This window comes from Neomonachus schauinslandi, chromosome 6 (genome assembly GCF_002201575.2).
Source record: "Neomonachus schauinslandi chromosome 6, ASM220157v2, whole genome shotgun sequence".
Classification (NCBI taxonomy): Eukaryota; Metazoa; Chordata; class Mammalia; order Carnivora; family Phocidae; genus Neomonachus; species Neomonachus schauinslandi.
This window is the reverse complement of record NC_058408.1, coordinates 40,380,264-40,403,652: the sequence shown is the minus strand read 5'-3', so window position 1 is coordinate 40,403,652 and position 23,389 is coordinate 40,380,264. Positions and strand designations below refer to the sequence as shown.

General features: G+C 34.5%; 1 protein-coding gene across 1 annotated transcript in view; it reads right to left on the bottom strand.

Annotated features, from left to right (window-relative positions):
• Window positions 1–20,195, bottom strand: part of CEP350 (centrosomal protein 350) — a 131,849-nt gene extending 111,654 nt beyond the window's left edge. Inside the window, exons 1-7 of the mRNA XM_044915927.1 lie at window positions 20,123–20,195; window positions 19,103–19,149; window positions 16,902–17,016; window positions 15,711–15,870; window positions 11,307–11,920; window positions 6,137–6,250; window positions 2,694–2,807 (exon numbers count right to left, since the gene is read on the bottom strand). Coding sequence (XP_044771862.1) covers window positions 2,694–2,807; window positions 6,137–6,250; window positions 11,307–11,920; window positions 15,711–15,870; window positions 16,902–17,016; window positions 19,103–19,149; window positions 20,123–20,195 — 1,237 coding nt within the window. The remainder of the gene's footprint in view (window positions 1–2,693; window positions 2,808–6,136; window positions 6,251–11,306; window positions 11,921–15,710; window positions 15,871–16,901; window positions 17,017–19,102; window positions 19,150–20,122) is intronic.
• Window positions 20,196–23,389: the final 3,194 nt, after the last annotated feature.

Genomic DNA, 23,389 nt, shown 5'->3' with positions numbered 1-23,389 from the left:
GTGGACATTGCTGCTATAAACATCGGGGTGCACGTACCCTTCGGATCCCTACTTTTGTATCTTTGGGGTAAATACCCAGTAGTGCAATTGCTGGATCATATGGTAGCTCTATTTTCAACTTTTTGAGGAACCTCCATACAGTTTTCCAGAGTGGCTGCACCAGCTTGCATTCCCACCAACAGTGTAGGAGGGTTCCCCTTTCTCCGCATCCCCGCCAACATCTGTCATTTCCTGACTTGTTAATTTTAGCCATTCTGACTGGTGTGAGGTGGTATCTCACTGAGGTTTTGATTTGGATTTCCCTGATGCCGAGCGATATTGAGCACTTTTTCATGTGTCTGTTGGCCATCTGGATGTCTTCTTTGGAAAAATGTCTGTTCATGTCTTCTGCCCATTTCTTGATTGGATTCTTTGTTCTTTGGGTGTTGAGTTTGATGAGTTCTTTATAGATTTTGGATACTAGGCCTTTATCTGATATGTCATTTGCAAATATCTTCTCCCATTCTGTCAGTTGTCTTTTGGTTTTGTTGACTGTTTCCTTTGCTTTGCAAAAGCTTTTTATCTTGATGAAAGAAACTTTATGTTCTTAAGCAAAATGAGAGAACAGGCTTCTCTTCGATTTCAGCTTAATTTTCCAAATCAAAAGCAAGCAACCATGAATATACTGGGTAGTTATTTATAAATGCTGGCTTCTGAATATGCTGTGTGGTTATTTCTAAATTCTGGCTTTCTGGAATAGTCTCATGCAGTCGATGGTAGAAAAAGAAGACTTTCAGTATAGATAAACTATTAATACAGCTTTAGCACATTTAATGACTCTGTCCCTCAGTCACTTCACAGTGCATACATGGGAATCAGCCTAACACAAAACTGGATAAATACAATCCAAGATCATATTTACAAGTTATACTGGTCTCAATGCGTCATTTCAAACTATGCCCCTGGCAAGAATATCAGATAATACCACATGAAAATAACACTTTGTCGTATTTTTTCATGTAAAAATTAGTTTATATTCCAATAATTCATGTTCTTATAAAATCTTATTTTGGGGGGTGCCTGGGTGGCTCAGTCAGTTAAGCATCTGCCTTTGGTTTAGGTCATGATCCCAGTGTCCTGGGATGGAGCCCCACGTTGGGCTCCCTGCTCAACGAGGAGTCTGCTTTTCTCTCCCCTTGCTTTGCCCCTCCCCCCAGCTTGTGCTCTCTCCCTCTCTCTCAAATAAATAAATAAAATCTTTTTTAAAAATTTTTATTTTTTATTTGTATATAGCCAGGTCATTCTGACATCTAGAGTTAACAATGAATGTCACAAAGTATGTTATTTGACATTCTACAGATTAGTCTATGACCAGAAAAACAAGTACCTGGTTAAAAACCAGTGCCCCATCACTCCTGCTCCATGTTCCCATTGGACCTTGTAAAGTCCCTATGATACATTCATCACATTTTATTTTAACTATGTATCTACTGTTTAACTGACAAGATTATAAGTTTCAAGAAGGCAGGGGCCATGTGTATCCTGCCTACCACTGTATTGCCTAAGCTTAGTAGAGCACAGTGCCTCACATATAACAAGTGCTCACAAATATCTACATAATGAATGAATGTAAGAATGACTGATTCTGAATGTCTCCAAAATGAAAGTGACAAATTCCAAACTTCCTCTACTCTCTCAGCCCAAATTACCCACTAACATGAATAGGACAGCTAAATAACCATTCTCAGGACAGCCAGAAATAATTATTATTATTAATGAAATCATACCTAACATTTGAGTGCTTATCATGTGTCAAATACTCAGTTCCTTTAGGTATTAACTATTTTAATTTTCACAACAACCCTGTGAGAGAAGTACTACTGCTTTCCCATTTTACATATGGGGAAACCAAGGGACACTAAAATTAACTTACTAAAGGAACAAAGCTAGACATGACAGGACTAGGCTATAAATCCACACAACCTGAATTGGGCCTGAAGTATTAATCACTATAAAACTAGGGAATTCTCGGGGCGCCTGGGTGGCTCAGTCGTTAGGTGTCTGCCTTCGGCTCAGGTCATGTTCCCAGGGTCCTGGGATCGAGCCCCGACATCGGGCTCCCTGCTCCGCAGGAAGCCTGCTTCTCCCCCTCCCACTCCCCCTGCTTGTGTTCCCTCTCTCTCTGTGTGTCTCTCTGTCAAATAAATAAAATCTTTAAAAAAAAAAAAAAAACTAGGGAATTCTCTTTTTCCCTGTCCTCATCTATTTAGAGTCTGGCCTGACCACTATTGGTATGGGCTGCCATGCTTTTCTTATGCAACATTCATTCTCTTGTGAGACTAAGTGAAGGGACTTAGTGACAGTTATAAGCAATCCCTTTATATATATAAAAGTTCACTACATAAAAATCATTATCTTTAATCTAGTTCATTTCTATTAAAAATGATATAAAAATGGGGGGAGAGATGTGTTCAGTATTATGGTGAACATAAGGTTTCGTGGGTATAACAGATGTGAGAAGTTATCAAACTAACATTCTATGTACATCTTATTCTGTCAGTTATACCTCAATAAAACACATATATAAAATAAAGATACATAAAATGTACTGAATTTTTCTATGTGCCATTTGGTTAACAAACATTTATTTCCATATAGAATGCCATTTCAGTATTATGTAATTTTAGGTTGGACATGATATTGAGAAAACTAACCTGTTTTGCCTTCTGGACTTGATAACTGTGTTACCTTTTGGACTTTTCGTACTGGCTTGACCACTTTCTTCTCTTTACTTTTTTCAGCAGGTTTCTCTTTCATAGAGATATCACCTGAAAAGCAGAAACACTTATAGTAAATATTATAATGATTCCTACCCACCCACTCATCCTCTCCCCAGTATGAAAAATCACTGTAAAGTATATGATTCAGGTAGGGAGGAAAAAAACCTTTGCTGAGGCTATTTCTGTGACCCATAAGCTACCAATGCCAACTCCTCATATGGAACAGTCTACAGATTACCACTACCCCCACTGTTAGGTTCTAATTCTTTATTTTCTGTCTTTCATTTTTGTTTTGTTTTCAGAAAACCCTCAAGAAATTTACCTCACTTTTGCAAACTAGAAGCAGCTATAAAAGTAATGCTTTCCAAGCCAGGGTCATATCATTTATAGAATCTCACAGGTGAGCACTTTCACAGATTCCTATTTCACTTAAAAATTCCTATGTAACTGAGATATTCATGAACTTCTAGAATAAAACTTTAAAATACTCAGTATAATATTCCCAAATAATGTCAAGGTATTTCACATATAAATCACTTGTCACTAATTTTTTAAATTCCAATCTAGGGGAATAGACTAGCTACACATAAAAACTTAAAAATCAACCTCAGTTACAGATCTGAAGAAGTGTAAACTTAAACTACATATAGAGCTCTGCATTCTGGGCAAAGTGCAAGTGTGAGTCAAAGGCCCTAAAGCAGGAGCATACCTGAGAAACAGCAAGCTGGCCGGTGTGAGTGAAATGAACAGAGAGAAAAGCAGAATTCTAAGAACTAGAGTCCGAGACATAACTGAGGACCAGATCGTGTTGGGCTTTATAAGTCACTGTAAGAACTTCAGCTTTCACCTAAGAATGAGATTGAGATGTTTTTGGAAGTCTGGCGGCAAGGGAGTGATATGATCTAAGTTAAATTTTAACAAGCTTACTCTAGCAGCTGTGATGAGAAAAGATGAATTAGAAGAAGGAGAAGCAGAAGACCAGTGAGAAGGCTACTGCAATAATCATGCAAGAGACTCATGGTGGTTTAGACCTAGGGAGTAGTGACAGAGGTGGGGAAAGTGGTTATATTTTTAGACATATTTTGGACAATATGAAATATAAGGTCTCAGAAAAATACGGGAATCAAGGAAAACTCAAGATTTGGGGCCTACACCCCTGAAATAAATAATAATACATTATATATTATTATTACATAATATTATATAATAATACATTATATGTTAACTAATTGAATTTAAATTAAAAAAAAAAAGATTTGGGGCCTGAACAAGTAGAAAGATAGGACGGAGGGACTATCAGAGGAGTAGGTTTAAGGGATATATCATGACCCCATTTAGTTAGCTCTATTTTGGATATATTAAATTTGAGAAACCCATTATACATCCAAAGGGAGATGTGGAGTCAGTAGCTGGATATGACTCTGAGTTCAGAGAAGTCTAGGCTAGAGACATGTATTTGGGAATCATCGGCAACAGAAAATATTTAAATCCCTGAGACTAGATGAGTTCGCCTAGTGTGTATGTAATTAAGTAGTAGTAGTAGTAGCAGAAGGAGAAGTAGAAGAAAAAGAAGAGAAAAGAAAAAGAAAGAGAGAGAGAGGAAGAGAAAAGAGGGGGAAAAAAAAGGATAGATCCAAGTACTGAGACCAGGGCATGGCTCTGTTTAGATATCAGGGAGCAGATTAGGGGGAAAAAACAAACAACAACTGAAAAGCAGCACCTAGACTCAGAAGGAAAACCAAACATTTAAGGTATCCTAGATGTCAAGTAAAAAGTTTCAAGAAAGAAGTGACTGATTATGTCTAATTGTTGCAGAGAGATCAAGATGACAACTGAGAATTAAACACTGGATTTAGCAATGCGGAAGTCATTGATGACCCTAAAATTAGCAGTCCACAGAGAAGCTGGAGCAAAAACCAAATAGAAAGGATTCAAGAGTGAAAGGTAGGAAAAAACCTGGAGACGATGAGTATAAGGTAAATAGGAGAGAAACAAGGCAATAACTGAAGAGAGCAGGGCCAAAAGAGGGGTTCTTTTATGATGGCTGAGATAACAGCACGTCATCAGTGTGTTGATGGGCATGCCCTTGTAGAGAAGGAAAACCTGATGACACAAAAGAAAGGAAGTAAGGACAAAGTAATGTCCTTAAGTACACAAGAGTAAATGGAATCTAAAACACAAATAGATGGGTCAGTCCTAGCCAAAAGAACAGAGTTCAACCACCATGAGAAAGAAGGATTTTTTTTTTTTTTAAACAGGTTCCACGCTCAGCATGGAGCCCAAAGCGGGGCTCAAACTCATGACTCTGAGATTATGACCTGAGCCGAGATCAAGAGTTGGACACTTAAATGACTGAGCCACCCAGGCGCCCCGAGAAGGCAGTCTTAATAGACCTCTTGAAGAATTCTTTGGTGTACATCATTCTACTAGTCTGACCTATGAAGGAATACTGCTAATTATCGCTATCTTAGAGATGAGAAAACCAAGGAAGAGGGGTTATGTAACACTGGTAGTACACATAGGTAATAAGAGGCAGAGCTAGAATTTGACTCAACTTTAAGTTGATTCCACAATCTTTGCTCTTAACTATTATATTATACTCCCTTTCCACCTGAGGGAAAAAATTCTAAATACAGTGTTCCAGTAATAATAGCAGGAAAACTGGACACTTAATACCACAAAATTTACTAGTAAAATCTCCACTGGGGCTTAGTAGTCTCGAGCTTTAGAGTCAGACAGGGTTGGCTTTGAATCTTGGCTTCAATTCTAAACTACCCTATACAACCTTGGGAAAATTACTTTGTGAGCCTCCATTTCCACAACTATAAAAAAATACAAAAGTCTAAGAATGCAGCACCTTGCCCCCAATCACAGCAAGTGTTCAATAACTAGTAACATTATTATATGATCTTCCTATTTCCCTCTTCTAATCTTTCATAAATCCCTTCTATTTCCAATTCTGTAAATGTATTCCTTTCCTTTGATGTTTTTCTTTCTGCATCTTGCCCTCTTGTTCGTATCATCTTATCTGCTGCCTGCCAAATTACTGACCATCTCAAAGATCTCAGAGGTCTAGTAGAAATAAACTTCAACTAGACTCAGCTATGTTTCCTTCAAATCAGACAGGCCTGACTTTGAAAGTCCCTCAGGTTAAAAATAGCCTAGTTTCTGTATCATCAGACATGTATACTAATTTTAATCCTGGAGGAGAGCCTAGAGGCTAAGAGGGCCTTATGACTGAAACCACAACAACTTAAGTATACCATGCAGTTAAAAAAGGGAAATATCTTTAGTTAGGTGACAATTTTATGTTTAAATATGATGTTAGATAGCATACATGATAAAATATGCAAAATCTAAGAAAGCTCTACTCTCACCTGCAAAGTGAAGTGCTAAGTCTCGATACAATTCTCTACTCATGTTTTGAAATTCAGCCTCCTGCCACACTTTCCCATCAGGTGTTCGAATCTTGGTCTCTGAAGGATTGAAGCCTAATTTATACCAACAATACAAAACATTCTTATCAAAATTGCTTTACAAATTGTTACACTTTTTTAAGTGAAATATAATTAACATACTATAAAATTCACTCTTTTAAAGTATACAGTTCAATGGTTTTTAGTATATTCACAAAGTTATGGACTTATCCCCATTATCTAATTTCCTGTACCCATTAGTAGCCACTCCTCCATCACTCTCTCTATTCCCTGGCAACCACTAATCTACCTTCCATCTTCATGGATTTGCCTATTCTGGACATGTCATACAAATAGAATCATACAATATGTGGCTTTTTATGTCTGCCTTCTTTCTTTCACTTAACATACTGTTTTCAATGACTGTGTAACATGTATCAAAGATCTCTTTTTATTACTGAATGACAGTGCATTGTATGAATATACCAACACTGTTTATCCACTTATCAGCTGATGGACCTTTGAACTGTTTCTACTTTTTGGCTAGTATTAACAACACTGCTATGAACATTCATGTACAAGTTTTCCAGTGGACATATGTTTTCAATTCTCTTGCATATTATACCTCGGAGTGGAATTGCTGGGTCATATGGTAACTTCATGTTTAACTTTTTGAGGACTGTCAAACCATTTTCTAAAGGAGCTGCACCATTTGACATTCTCATCAGCAATGTACGAGGGTTCCAATTTCGCCACATCCTTGTTATTGTCTCTTGTTTTTATGAGGATCCTAGTGGTTGTGAATGGTATCTCACTGTGGTTTTGATTTGTGTTTCCCTAGTAACAAATGGTGTTGAGCAGCTTTATAAGCTTTTTAAAGAAGGATGCATAATTAGCTATCACATAATGTACTGGTAAATACTCTTTGGAAAAAGTAAGCTTCACTGAGATGAAGCAATATACATTTGTTCAAAAAGACTAGAAATGGAGAAGCACTAAATTAAATGGTAAGTGAATATCATTCATAAATTATGGATTTCAGACACAGAACTACTCTTCTCAGGACTAAGAAAGAGACAACGCTAATTCTTCTTTCTCTGGAGAGAGGCATTAATTGCTACTGTCTGTCTGATTTTTGCCTATGGCTGAACAGACAGACAAGCTGCTATCTACACAAGCAAAATGCACCCAAAGTGTGGAAAACAGGTCTTGAAAACGTATTTGTTCAATTTCTCAACAATCAACAAACATTATCTCCTAGGGATTAATATTCTGATTTCCTATTTTGAACTGATCTCTACTCTTTAAGAAATACCCTAAACTTGGAATGTTATTTTACAAAATAATAAAATAATGAGTATGCATGATAACCAGGGTAGTATAAAGATTTATATTTTCAGATGGGTTCAACTTACCAAAGAATTGGCAGCCAATAAATATTTGTAAAATTAAATCAATGTAAAGAATAGACTGGAGTCAGAAACTGGTAAAAGCACTCTAGAAGTGTTAAATAAAATGTACTAAATTGATTACATGTCTAATAGAAATTAACCTATTCAGCTCTGGGGCACAATAGCATAAGCTTAATTTCACCTGACATTTGTGGCAAGGGGCATGCGATCATGCCTATACGAGGAGAAATTTTATAAATGTAGCATCTAGTTTGTTGCAAACTATGGTCTGTAATGAGAAAGTATGGCAATCCCATGCCAATCTCTCTCTCTTTCTCAACTTTTCATCACCATCACCCCCAACTCATGTCTCTACATTCAACTCTCATATTTTTCCCCTCTCCTCTCAAGGAAACATTTCTCTCTACCAGAGCCTTTCTTTATATTTCCATCTTCACTTATAAATTAACTTGAAGAAGCTTTCAATATCTACAACAGTTTCTTTTTCTGTCCCCCAATTTTAGAGTAGCCCCCCTTTACACTTCCCGCAGTTTCCGTTACCTCCTGTCAACCAGAGTGCAGGATCAGGTGATCCTCGCGTTGTCAGAAGGCCAAGAGCAGTAGCCTAATGCTACAGCAGTGCCCGTGTCCCCCCTCCATCTCCTCACACAGGCCCGCATCACCTCACAGCATCACAACAAGGTGAGGACAGCACATAACCTTTATTACAGGGCATTGTCATAATTGTTTATTTTATTATTAGTCATTGTTGTTAATATATTACTGTATCTAATTTATAAATTGAACTTTATCATAGGCATGTATGTATAGGAAAAAAGGAGTATTTATAGGGTTCAGTACTGTCCAGTTTCAGGCATCCACTGGGGGTCTTGGAATGTATCCCCCAAGGATAGAGGGGACTATTATATTTCCACTCTTTGTCCCCTTTTTTTCTTACTAGCTGAATTTATTAAATAGAATAAAAAATTTATGGTGCATTTATGTTCAAGACACTGTACTAGGCTCTGAAATAAAATAAGGATGACCAATATAAGGTCGTAAACTTCATGGGCATTTACACCAGGGAGAAAAACGTATGCAAACAACTAAGTATAAAACAAAAATCACATAAACACTGTTTGTGTTCACACTTCAAATTTTAAAGCAGAATCACAGAACACTTCCTATGTCTTTAAAGAAAGAAAAAACATACATGAAAAACCAAGGTTTAGAATAGGCTTATATACTAACAAAGTTATTAAAAAAAGAAAGAAAATAAACACACACAGTTTGCGTATGCAAAAATTATCTCCGGAAGGATATATAAATTGTTAACACAAGTAATCTCCAGAAAGGGAACAGGTAGTTGGAGCACAAGAGCTTTTCAAGGTACACCCTTTTCATCTTTTGAATTGTGAACCAAGTATATTTATTAAGTATTTGAGCAAATGAAATTAAAATGTCACTTTAGAATACAGCATATTAAGATCCTTTTCATTTACATTTACAAGCCAAAAAGTTGACAAAAAATAGTTCTTCACTGTTGGAAAAAATAAATCCATTGCTCAGGACACTGGAAACCATATTGTTATGATTTCTCAAATGTATGCTACATTTCATAAATTAGCCCCCCAAAAGTTCTATTTGTAAAATATTTTAATATTAAATATTAAAAATATTAAATTATTTATTATTTAATATTAAAATATTAAAAGTTAATAAGCCACCATGATTGACAGGAGGTAACGGAAACTGCGGAAATTGTAAAGGGGGGCTACTCTAAAATTGGGGGACAGAAAAAGAAACTGTTGTAGATATTGAAAGCTTCTTCAAGTTAATTTATAAGTAAAAATGCAAATATAAAGAAAGGCTCTGATAAGATAAATGTTTCCTTGAAAGGAGAATATATGGGAAATACAGCCACCAACTCAAAGGAAGTTAAGATTTTAAGATTTTCACTCTGGTTCTTAGGGTTGTGTTTTGTTTTGTTCTATTTTTAATTTTTAGATTTTTGTAAATTATTAAATAAAATATGGATTTAAGTTAACCATCTTAAGTTTGCCTTAGTGGACTAACTTTTGGAATTTCAGAACTTTGACTTCCAGAACAAACACATCTTAAATGTACAATCTTCATTTAATGGATGTGACATTAGTATAGCAAAAGTTCTAGATAATCACTATCTCAGAACCAACAAGAACATTTTGACCCCACCATTTGCTATTTGCTCTGTTAACAGTGTGGACAATTACTACATGGTACACAAATGACTAGAAGGATATGAAATAATTTAATTAATAATACATTAGACCAATCCTGGATAACAGAGCAAGTTTTCAGTATTCCCTAAAGGTAACTGCTCACAATTTTATCACAAGTTAGCAAGAATAAAATGCAAATCATCCATCTTTTACCTAATTCACAATGAATAGCACTAGCAAAACATGATAAGCAACACAAAATAAAATGGATAATTCCTCTAACTGTATGTATAAAATTTGTTCTGGAGAAAAAGACTAAACACCTTAGGACTACAAAGAACTGCAAAGCTGGTCAAAGAAAAGTTAGACTTGGTAGAAAAATACAAAACAAAATTAACTATAGCAAAAACTGTCCTAGTTTGTTAACAACTTAAAATTAACAGGAAAAAAATGAATCTTGATAATATTTTGATCTTTATATACTGATCTAGAAAAACTGAACTTTGAAAAGTATCACAAAAGAAAGGCTATGCTAGCAGAAGTTTTAGTGACAAAAGTCTAACAGAGATTAATCTGGTCAATGAATCAACTTTTTTTTTTTTTTTTAAGATTTTATTTATTTATTTGACAGAGAGAGAGCTAGAGCAGGAACACAAGCAGGGGGAGTGGGAGAGGGAGAAGCAGGCTTCCCGGGGAGCAGGGAGCCCGACGTGGGGCTCGATCCCAGGATCCTGGGATCATGACCTGAGCTGAAGGCAGACGCTTAAAAACTGAGCCACCCAGGCGCCCCGAATCAACTCTTTATATTAAAAACTTCACATGCATGAATAACCCTGAAAATAATTTCAGGAACATAAAAATATAAACTCCTTAAAACCACCATATGTAAAAACTTGAGTTGCCTACAAAACAGAAATTCTCTGGGAAAAGCATTTTCTCAATGAAAATCTATCTATATTGGCATAAATCTGATTTATTTTAAAAAAATTTTTTAGGTATAAATCTGATTTAAATATTTCTCAAACATGGGGGGAAAACCTTTTTTTGTCAAAACTCAAAACTTAAAATAACAACAGGATCAAAATATCAGTGCCAAAATATTCTGTAACCAAATGTAACTGGAATTGACTAAATTATCTTTTAAATATTTACTTTTGAAAGAATGCCTAATAGCAATCCAAATACAATGGCAGAATAAGAGTAATATTCTTCCAGTTCTCTGAAAATGGTACTAATTCTTATTTTCTCTTTTGTTCAACTTATTAACTGTTCAAATAGGGGTTCTTAAACTGTAAGAATCTCCTGAGGGACTTGTTAAAAATTCCAATTCTGGACTCTATACCCAGAAATTCTCATTTAGGTCCAGTGTGGCATCCAAGAATCTGAGTTTTTAACCTGTACCTTGAATTAATTTCTTAAGCATTTGATTTGAGAATCACACCCTGTTCTGAAGATAATCCTCTCTATTCAAATACATCCTAGGGAGAAAGGGGGACAAGAAGGCAGGGAGACAGAAAGACACAAAGACTGATTACAAACCTTTATATGTTGGAGCCGGTGGTGCTGTTGCCACTTTCCTGACCTTTGCTGTCACTGAGTTATCAACATTAACAACCATTACTGGATGGTCAATATGACCCAGATTCTGACCCCGGCCATTTGTTTCTTCTGAGTGTTCCCACTGTTTCCTAATTCGCTCCTTGAGTTTTTCCAGTTTGACATCATGTTGTCGCTGCTTTAAGATATCTAACCTTTGGGAATTAGAAGTACTAGTAGAGGATGGAGAAGAGTCAGTTATCCGTAACACTTTTGGATCAACATCATGGCCCATGTTACTTACAGAAGCCTTCTCATTTCCTTTTGCTCTATTAGGATTTTCTTCCTCAGTTCTCATAGGAGCTGCCATCTTAATCAAACATTCAGAATTTTGCAATGCATCAATTGCTGGTCGATCATTTAAAAACCTAACCACTGTATCATTGATGACAGATGACTGGGAGCTCTCAAAATCACAGCAATGTATATTCTGTTCTTCTCGATTGCATATCATCCGGTTCCTGTTCTCAGGCTTTTCTTCATTAACATCCACACAATATACATGCTTTGACTCTAGATGGCTAGGACTTATATTGGAAGTTGTACCATGGATTTCCCTATTATTAAAAAATAATAAGTTTTGAATAAAGATTTCAAAAACCAAATTGAAACCAGTCGTACAAACTGAAGGGGGAACTCTAAGCTAACATTAGAGACCCCAAAAAAGTCTTGGAATTCCAGTAGGTTAAATAACAAAATAACCATTACTAATATTAAGATTCAATGCTCAATGCACCCTCTATCAAGTTAGATGGCAAATAACCTAAATCATTAATCTGCATATTATAAAATAAGAAATATGCAAAAGATATATGGAGAGCTATAGGATGACAGAAAACAGGATGACAATCTGACTTTGGATATTCACTTGACATCTATTACCCAAATGTATATTTTACTTCTCTATTAAATCTTTTTTTTCCCCCTATGAAATCTTAAATACAGGAAAAAAAGTTCTCAAATTTTGTATTTGTAACTTCTAAATAATGTACCAAATGAACAAACAGATTGGAAGTAGAAGTAAAGTGGGGGTATAATAAATATTTTCCTCCAGGGCGCCTGGGTGGCTCAGTTGGTTAAGCGACTGCCTTCGGCTCAGGTCATGATCCTGGAGTCCCGGGATCGAGTCCCGCGTCGGGCTCCCTGCTCGGCAGGGAGTCTGCCTCTCTCTCTGACCCTCCCCCCTCTCATGCTCTCTATCTCATTCTCTCTCTCAAATAAATAAATAAAAAATCTTTAAAAATAAATAAATAAATAAATATTTTCCTCCAAATAAATGTAGTTAGTCAAGTTAAGTGTCTCTGAACCACAGGCCACTTTTTTTGGTATCTTCAAACAATGTAAAGCACATCTAGAAATTGTGGAGTAAGCAAAGACTAGGCATTGCCAAAGTACCTCACAAAGTCCATATTCTCTACTCATAAAAACATTAGCAAAAGTCTTCCTCCAGAGGCTATTTTTATTTTATTCTATTTATTTATTTATTATTTTATTTATATGATCATTCTAGTAAGTTATATTTTAGGAACAGAAACAGTTTATTAAAAGGGAGGTTAATGAAGACAAGCCTCAGCAGTAAGAAGAGCACATAACTGATGAAAAAATACCCAACAAAATTATAAAAGTGAACATAACAATCTGGATCTGCAATGTCTGAAAGTGTAGACATTAGCCACATGTGGCTACTGAGCACTTGAAATGTGGTTAGCCCAAATGGGAGATATGCTACACTGTAAATTACATACCAGATTCTAAAGACTTACAATGACAACAAAAAAAGAATGTAAAACATCTTCATGTGTCTAGGTATCGCACTACTAAAAAAGTTAAATTATGTGTGGCTCACGTTAACAATTCTATTATATACCACTGATCTAGATGTTTCGTGTAAAGGCATAAAACTCTAAATACCACAAAAATTCTTAAAGCCGTAATTCTGTTACAGTGTCAGATAGTAATTATATCTATTGTGAGTCTATGGGTATGGACATTTTTTCTAAGGAGATAGTCTACAGTTTTCATCAAATTCTCTTTGGAATCCATGACCCAAAGAACATTAGACCCTGTTCTGAATGGTTGATTATTAAACAAGATGGGGGCTGAGAACTGACTCCTGTAGCTTCCACTAGAGATCAAGACTAAATTCAGTTATTTGCACTACCTTTACCAGACCACAATAATTCATAGTTAAAATAATTTAGGTATAAAATTAGCACATATAAAGAATAAAATAAAGCATAAAAAGGTAGTTTACGTAACATGTCACAATCTTAAAAAGGGAAGGACAGTTGAGCCCACGCCACCAAAAAAAAAAAGTAATTTCAGTCTTTCATTAACTCATTCATTAAATATTTACTAAATACATATAAGGGTGTTTATTACACAATTCTTTCAACTTTTCTGTAAATATGAAAATTTTCATAATAAATGTTAGGAAAAAATATTTATGGAATACTTAGTAAATGACAGGCATTAAGCTAATGTTTTGAGAATAAGATAGATTTACAGCCTTACATAAGCTATGTAATGGGTAGATATGGAATCAAAATATAATGCAACATGAAAATGCTTTAACAGAGGAAGTTATAGAGTATTATAAGAGCACACAACAAGGATTAAATAGGCTGTGGGAATGGAGTGGAATAGAAACAGATCTGGCAATGTTTCATATAAAAGGTGCTACAGTGAGTCTTAAGTGACGGAGTCAGCCAGGTGAAGGACGTTCTATTCACAGCTATCCTATGGGTATTTCTTTTAATCCTAAAAGATATATAATTTACAAAATTTTAAATATCAAGTAGTACTCTTTGCAGGAAGAATACCAGAATATGGATAAAGAGTAATTTATAGTTTCAATTCCGATGATGATTATGTTTCCAGGCAAGTTGCTTAATATTTGTGTGGTTAAAGACTTCTGAACTCTGATTATTTTTCACATTTTTTCTTTCTCCTTTTACTAAACTATGAACTTTTCTTTTTTTTTTTTTTTTTAAAGATTTTATTTATTTATTTGACACAGAGAGAGAAAGCACAAGTAGGCAGAGAGGCAGGCAGAGAGAGAGGGAGAAGCAGGCTCTCCACTGAGCAGGGAGCCAGACATGGGGCTCAATCCCAGGACCCAGGGATCATGACCTGAGCCGAAGGCAGCCGCTTAACCGACTGAGCCACCCAGGTGCCCCTAAACTATGAACTTTTACCCAGATTAATTCCCTGACCTTCTCTCTGTATCTTCTTCACCATTTTTATCGCTTCAACACTAGTAAAAACTCCCAAATTTATATTCCCAGCCCTGACCTTTTCACACACATTCCTGCTCAAATTTTCAAATGCCTACTGAATATTTTCACCTAGATTATTTCAAAACTGTATCAAATCAAATATTGATATTATGAACTGATATGAACCCATGATCTACCTCCATCTCCCAAATTCTTTATCTCAAATTTAAGAGTACAAACATACACCCAGTAATATCTGGCACCATCATGAAACTCCTTGACTTACTGACTGACATTTTATAACACTAAAAATGTTAATAAGTGAAACAAAGAAATAAAAGGTCCAGTGTTTATTACTTATGACTATTTGCTATACTGAGAGCATTAACACATATTTTGTAACATTAGTAAAATGTTCCTCAAATATAAAATTCTATCATTTTATCTACTGAATATCCTAAATTACCAGCTAACAAAAATACGTATCATTTGATATTACCCATACTATCAAAACTCATACATCATTCCTGAACATCTGATAAAATAAGCTGCTGAAAGGAGCCACTAACAACAAAGTGAAATAATAAACCAACTCACATTCTCAATAGGAAAGAAATTTTAGGTAACTGATTACTGCTATAAAAAAAAAAAAGAAGAAACTAAGCTATAAAAAGTTCATTATGCACAACACCTAATCTGAGATATTAAGGAAAAAAATATCCATACTTCCAGAGACTGAATAATCTGTCTGCAGGAAACATATATATTACAATGGTTGTTATTCACATTTTTTCTTTCTCCTTTTACTAAACTATGAACTTTTACCCAGATTAATTCCCTGGCCTTCTCTCTGTATCTTCTTCACCATTTTTATCGCTTCAACACTAAATACATATAAGGGTGTTTATTTAGCCTGGGCTATTACTTCTTCCCCCAAAATATTTAATCTGTAAAAGAGTGGAAAGTCAGTATTTCATAATATAAAAGATTTTTGCTTTATCCTTTTGGAAAATGAAAGAGGTAATAATACTAGAGTCAGAGTGCTATGAAAAACTCAGAAAATAAACCATAATCTTATTGTAAATATTACAGGCTAAACCTACTTGATAATTTGTTTTTGAACACTAACCTGTAAGAAACCAAAGGTTCACGAAACTCCACACGGTTATTTTTCTTTACGTTGCTCTCCAGGGTGGTAACTCTGAGAGGGCTCCGGGATTTCTCTTTCCGTGATGTGCAAGATTTGGCGGTTGGAGCATCAGCCCAAGAATCATCCCGGTATCTACCATCTGAAGAAAAAGGACATCTGTAAGAACATACGACTGCCTCTGAATTTGACTAGTATTTGTGACAATAACAGGTATCTATTATTTCTGGCTTCTCTAGTTGGATGTTATATGATAAGTAGATGAGAAACATTCAGGTTAAATTATTATAGTAACTCAATCTATAGAGAAAAAACTATTCCAAACAATGAAAAACTCTACATATAAAATTTTTTGTCAAAGGCTGCCACTCACTTAAAAAAAGAATTATCAAGTAAAACCCATCAGACTCACAGGTTAAAAAAAAAATTAGTTTTAATGGAAAGTACTAACCTCTAGGTTTTAGCCCACTAATTAAGAAACCACAGAATTACATATATGAAAGATAATCAAAGAAAGTATTTGCATTTTGTCAATCAATAACAGTATCTATTAGATATTCCAATTATGATTTAAAATCCCCTAAAAATATGTAAAACTCATTAAGTCAACTAATTCTCAAAGTTGATAGATCTATGAATTTTAAAAAAGACACATAATTCCAAACACTTAAAATCAAATTCTCTTCACTAAAAACCAATGAAAACTCACTGTCAAAGGTGATGTAGTGATGCTAAAGTCCCTGATCAAAAGATGGTGAAAACATGGGGCACCTGGGTGGCTCAGTCGGTTAAGCATCCGACTCTTGATTGCTGCTCAGGTCATGATCTCAGGGTTGTGAGATCAAGCCCCACAATGGGCTCCGTGGTTGAGATTCTCTCCCTCTCCCTTTGCCCCTCCCCCTGCTCGCTCTTGCTCTCTAAAATAAATAAATTTTAAAATCTTAAAAAAAAAAAAAAAGATGGTGAAAACATCATCTACAGTCACTGAACATGAGGCAGCTTCATAACTACTCAGTACCAAAGACAAAAAAAATTAAATGTTGATGAAGTATCATCTCTGACAAAAGAGCTAGCAAATATAAGGGACTATAAAGAGAAATTAAACTGAAACAAAACTAATATCAAAATTTATATTTAATATATTTGTATCTTTGGAAGTAACTTTATACATACCTTTTCTACTTATTTTTCGGGTAGCACTTGCAGAAGATTTCTTGGTATCCATGACAGAATCAAACACAGCTGTACTTGTAGGGGCTACTTCTAATTTGTTTTCAATGTGTCTCAGCTAAAGTTTAAACACCATCACAACAAATAGGTTAATTCTGTAAATAAACCAGCTACCATTGATTTACATAGTTAATTTTTTATTTTTTACCTTTTTTTTTTTTTAACGTAAGCTCTATGCCCAATGTGGGGCTTGAACTCATGAGCTTGAGATCAAGAATTACATGTTCTCCTGACTGGGCCAGCCAGGCGCCCCAATTTACAAAGTTATTTAAATTATATTGTCCAATACCTTTCTCCAAAGTCAAAACAACTCAGGAATTTTTTCAATATTTTTTTTTCAATATTCGTTTTTTCATTACTTATTACTTCACCTATAGTAAGAAGTGGTACAATGCTGCCCAAATTTGGACAAGAAAATCAAAAAGATTCTGAAGAATATCAAAAAGTTTCTATTTGTCTTCTTGACCTATTTTTTTTTATTGTTGAGTTTTTTTTAAGCAAGCAGTACATTTTCTAACATTGTATGTCACATATCATTATGCTATATATCCTGTGCATTTTACATGCAAAAATTAGGAAAGAACAATTCAGATGGACTAAAATTTAGAACTGTTCTGGGGCGCCTGGGTGGCTCAGTCGTTGGGCGTCTGCCTTCGGCTCAGGTCATGATTCCAGGGTCCTGGGATCGAGCCCCGCATCGGGCTCCCTGCTCCGCAGGAAGCCTGCTTCTCCCCCTCCCACTCCCCCCGCTTGTGTTCCCCTCTCTCGCTGTGTCTCTCTCTATCAAATAAATAAAATCTTAATAAATAAATAAATAAATAAATAAATAAATAAAAATAAAATTTAGAACTGTTCAAACAACTACAACTTTTTAATAGTCTTATGTCTATAAAATAAGTTTCACAATAAAGATAAAATTCACAAGATAGAAAACTCAGGTTTCCATACACTTTACAATATAAGTCAATTTCCGGTAAAACCACCAACGTTCTTAATTATTTAATAAAGCATTTTCCCCTAATTATATGCTTACAAGAGAAAACCTGGAAAACACAGAAAAGGTATAAAAAGCGAAATTAAAATCATCAAAATTCCACCACATAGAGATAAACACTTTATGTAAAATCCTGATTTATCTTCTCTCAAATTTTTGTGGTACAATGTACTCACAAAATTGGAATAAATCTTCATAATCTGTATCAGGCTTTTTCTCCCATTTATATTATAAGCCCCTTATCACCCTTAAAAATAATTTCTAAAAACACAATAGTTTTGAAAAATGACTATTAACAGTTCAGCTCTAAATTAGGTTAACTCTAAATTAAACTGGGGATAAAAACTATTCCTACATTGTAGATATATAATGCTCATGTGTAATGTTATATTTGACCCTACATTATGACCAAATCTAGGTTATAGTACCTTTTCCAGGTGCATTTTCATACCAGTTCAAAAGATTAGGGGACAGAAAATACCATATTCACCCAGTAAAGAAACAGGTGACTCAAATTCAGGTAGGATACAAAAGAAAACAAGAAAGGACATATTAGGAGAGTAATTTTCCTGGAGAGCAAATGAAAAAGAAAAGAAAAAGCAAAGAATCTCCCTTCAAAGGGACTATGCATCAGTTGGCAAATTTGGATTCCTAAACTCCAGACAAGACTGGACAGAATACAAATGAAAACAGGTTGCCCATAGTTATTCTTCAGCAGTACTGAGAGAAAGCAGTCTGTCATTGCCACAAAAGAGGTAATACCTAGTCCTGTTCCTTTCCTTTCCTCTCTGACTCTGGGCCTTCTACACAGACAAAGCCCCACATTCCCAAATCATTTTTGTTTTAAATCTTCATTTCAATATACCAAATGAACAAATTTATTAAAGGAGAATAAACAGCACAAATTATTTTAGTATTTTATATGCCATAGTGTTAATGTTCCTGATACCTAAAGTAGTGTCTTGATTATCCTTTTACTATTTAATAGTCATTATTAATGTTCATTTTGTAATATATGGTACTTCACTTCTTACCAAAATCTTTATTTTCCTATGAAAAAAGTACTATAGAAAAAAATTTAATCTATTCAATCATAACAGGAAACTAATTTTAAACCAGAAAGAAATAAATGGAAGCTCTAACTACTTACAGCAGCCTTAGTCTGAGAAAGTGCATCCCACGATGTGGTTATATCTGCTGGGGAACATTGATATTTACTGAATCAGAATCTCTAAAGCAGTCCTCAAAATCTGCATTTTAATAAGCTCCTAAATGCACTCAAAAGTGTGAGAACCATTTTATTAGGCGGAACTATTTCTCAGCAAATGCTTTATCATATTGAACCAAAACATGGTTCTTTTCCCATTCTATAAAGCCAAGCTTCCTAGTACACAGTTTAGAATTGTATTAGACACTGATCCTATTAGTTCTTAGGACAACACCCCCACTCATAGCCCCATCAGACATCAACAATAAGCAATATCCTCGATTTATCTCAGTGACCTAAACAAAAAATTTTGTATTGTAGTGTATTTCACAATTATGATGTTGAGAAGATTAGAAAATTACTCCACACCTCAATCTACCAGTAGAAACAAAGGTAAAATCTAGTCTTTCAGATAACAGCCCTTCAAATGGTACAAGGCCACCTAGTTCCCTTAAATCATCCTTCCCTCCAAATGTTCCTCATGTGACATGATTTCCAGATCCCTCATAAACCCGATAATCTTCCTCCAGATATACTCTAGTTTGTCAATGCACGTCAAAATATATCATGTCCTAATTAAAGTAACCCCCAATGCATCATTTAAAACAAAAATAGTTCAATGAGACTTTGCCTTTTCTTATCTGTGCACAATAGGTCTAAAACTGTATTAGAATCTATATTATATCATTTATTGACATTAATCAGAATTTCCAAGAAACTCTGTAAAACCAATTTTACATATACTGATTCTTTTTTGTTCCTTTATGAAACAGTTTGCCATAGGACGCCTTTGAAGGTGAGGTACCTTGCATATTTAAAACAAACTGAACTTCAAAAATTATCCATTTTTTATAAATCAAAGTATATGTATAATTTTCATTTATTGATTAGTCCAGGATTTTATACACATGACCTAAACAAGGCAGGCACTAAGTTCTAAAGTTTAAAAAAAACAAATCATACCTTGAACAGTATCCTTGCTTTGAGAGTTCCTTGGATTTGGTAAAGGCACCTCTTTTGATTTGCTGCTCCTCATCCTGCCAAATTACCTACAATCACATCATCACCATTCATTAAACATCAATATTATAATATTAGTAAAGAAAATACTCTTTTAACTTTCATGAAAGTCAGAAAAGGATTTTGTCAACTCTAAAAGTTATCTTTATGCCCTCTTTAGAGTCCCTTATAATCCAGTAACTTTATTTTTCCTTGGAAAAATTAAAAAGTCTATCATGACCACCTCACACCAACTAGGATGCCTATTATCAAAAACAAAGAAACAAAACAACAACAGAAAATAACAAGTGTTGATGTGGTGAAACTGGAACTCTTGTGCACTGCTGGTGGGAATGTAAAATGATACAGCCTCTATGGAAAGCAGTATGGCAGTTCCTCAAAAAATTAAAAATAGAATTAACCATATGATCCAGCACAAAAGAACTGAAAACAGGGTCTCAAAGAGACATTTGTACACGCATGTTCGTAGCAGCATTGTTCACAATAGTCAAAAAGTGAAAGCAACAAAAATGTCCATCAACATATGAAAAGGTAAGTAAAAAGTGGTATATACATACGATGGAATATTATTCAGCATTAAGAGGGAAATTTTGCCATTTTCTATAATACAGATGAACTTTGAGGACATCAACTAAGAGAAATAAGCCAGTTACGAAGATGAATACTGTATGATTCCACTTATGTAAGGTACCTAGAGTAGTTAAAATCATAGGGACAGAAAAGTAAATAGTGGTTGCCAAGAGCTGAGGAAGGGAGGATTGGGGAGCTACTGTTTAATGCGCATAGAATTTCAGTTTTACAAGATGGAAAGTGATGCAAGATGGATAGTGATGACGCTTGCACAATGCTATAAATGTATTTAATACCACTAAATTATACACTGAAAATGGTTAAGGTGGTACATTTTATATTGTGTATTTTATCATAACAAAAAATGAAAGAAAAAAAGAAAAAATTATATCATGACTCAAAGAGAAAGATCATGCTCTGCTTATGCTGACTAGACAGCTTGATAATAGTCATATTTTCCTATGAATATAGAATTATTCTGTTATAAAACTCACAAAACACTGAAAGTTTGGAAAATACAGGAGGGGAAAACTCACTCCTATTCCCCAAATCTTAATACGATCATTAAGCTATTTTGGATAGTCTCTTCTATTCTTTCTAATTTTCCCATTTTTACTCTAATTTGTGTAAAAAGTAAACAATTTTTATTTTTGTGTCCCACTTAACTGCTGGATGTTTGTGGTAGTTTTTAAATATATTCACAAATTCTCTGATACTCCTTTCTTCAAGAAGTAGAGGTTAATTTTCTTCCATTAAATGCAGACTGGACTTAAGGATATACTTTTAACAAATCAAATGTGGTGGAAGTGACAATATGTGACTTTTAAGTCTAGGCCACAAAAGGCATTGCTTGTTCTCTGTGGAGTTACATAGCAATAGATTACCAGTACAATATTATGCCTCATTTTCTCTATTACAAGTAACACTGAAATGAACATATTTGTGTATCTGTGAATTTTTGCTTATTTGGATTTATGTAGAACAGGATCTACAAAGTGTAATATTAAAACTGAACTAAAGAATGTGAAGAACATGCTGCTCTTGAGATCCAATGTTAAACTGTTTTCCAATTTATAATTTACAACTGTTTTTATTTACAATGAGCCTACTAGTTTCATTAACATCTTTTAATATTCAGCATCATATCTATTCTATTTACTTGCTGATTTAATAGGAAGAAAATGGTTGTTTTAATTTGAATTCAACAGATTGCTAGCAGGACTAAACATTCTACCATAGATCTTAATCTTAGTTCTTCATGTGTGAATTATCTTTTCATATCCTTTGCTCATCTACCTACCAGGATCATCATGTTTTTCTTATCAATTTGATGAGTTCTTTACATTATGAATATATGACCTTTGTCATGTGTGATAAAAATAATTTTCTTCAACCACCATTTGCAAAGGCAGTTCAGTATATTGTATATTAAAGAACCCAATTTAAATCTAAGGAAAAGAGGGGCATCTGGATGGCTCAGTCGGTTAAGCCACCGACTCTTATTTTCGGCTGGGGTCATGATCTCAGGATCATGGGATCAAGCCCCATGTCAGGCTACGCGCTCAGCACGGAGTCTGCTTGAGATTCTCTCTCTCCCTCTCCCTCTGCTCCCCCTCGTGCTTGTGCTTTCTCCCTTTCTCTGTCTAAAATAAATAAAATCTTAAAAAATATATATATTTAAAGAAAAAACCTACCTACTAAAATACAAACACATAAAACTGAAGGCATAATTAATTTTTAGGAGAGTTAATTTCACCCACAGTAAATAATCCTCATTTTAAAATTTCTTTTAAACTTCAAAAATGTTCTAAAAATAAAATTTGTTATAAATTATATAACATGTCTCTAAGAAATGTCAATCTGTTTTTAAAAAGTCAGATAGGAATGATAGAAAAACTAAAATCAACACATATGCCAATAGTTCAAAAATTTTCCAAGCATAAAAACTTCCATCAGTAATGCCAACATAGCTCAAAAAATCAACTCATTTTACTTTCCTTCTCATAAAAATGCTTTTGCCCTAGCCAACTATCAAAATGATACCAACATGAGTTATTCTGTATCACTAAATAATTTATCAACGATTTGACAAAAGTTTTCTTTGAGCAGACCTCTCTTTGCTTTAAAACTAAATGCTAAAATATATATTCTCAATTTTCCAATGAGAAGGAGAAATAGACTAAATAATAAAAACTGCATATATCTCCATAATCTCTATGTTCAGGGGCCAGCACTGATAAGGCTGAGACAAAGTACATGAGTAAAAAGAAATGCATTTATATCTACTTCAAAATAAAAAACTCTCTTAATGGTTAATCGTCAAATGCAAGTGACTCAGTATCAGGAGTGTGACATTTATGTAAAATTTCATCTTATAAATTATAGTATATTCACCATTTAACAATGAGAACGAACTAATTACAACTACATGCTACAAACATGTTAAGTGAAGAACGCCAGAAACAAGTGTACATGCTGTATAATTCCATTTTATAAAGTATCAAACAGGCAAAAGTATCTTTGGTATTAGAAGTGAGAATAGTGGTTACATACAGTTTGGGCAGGAGGGTGGTGACTGGAATTGGAGCAAGGAAGGGTTTTTGAGGTACTGATAATATTGTTTATTCATATGGGTGCTGA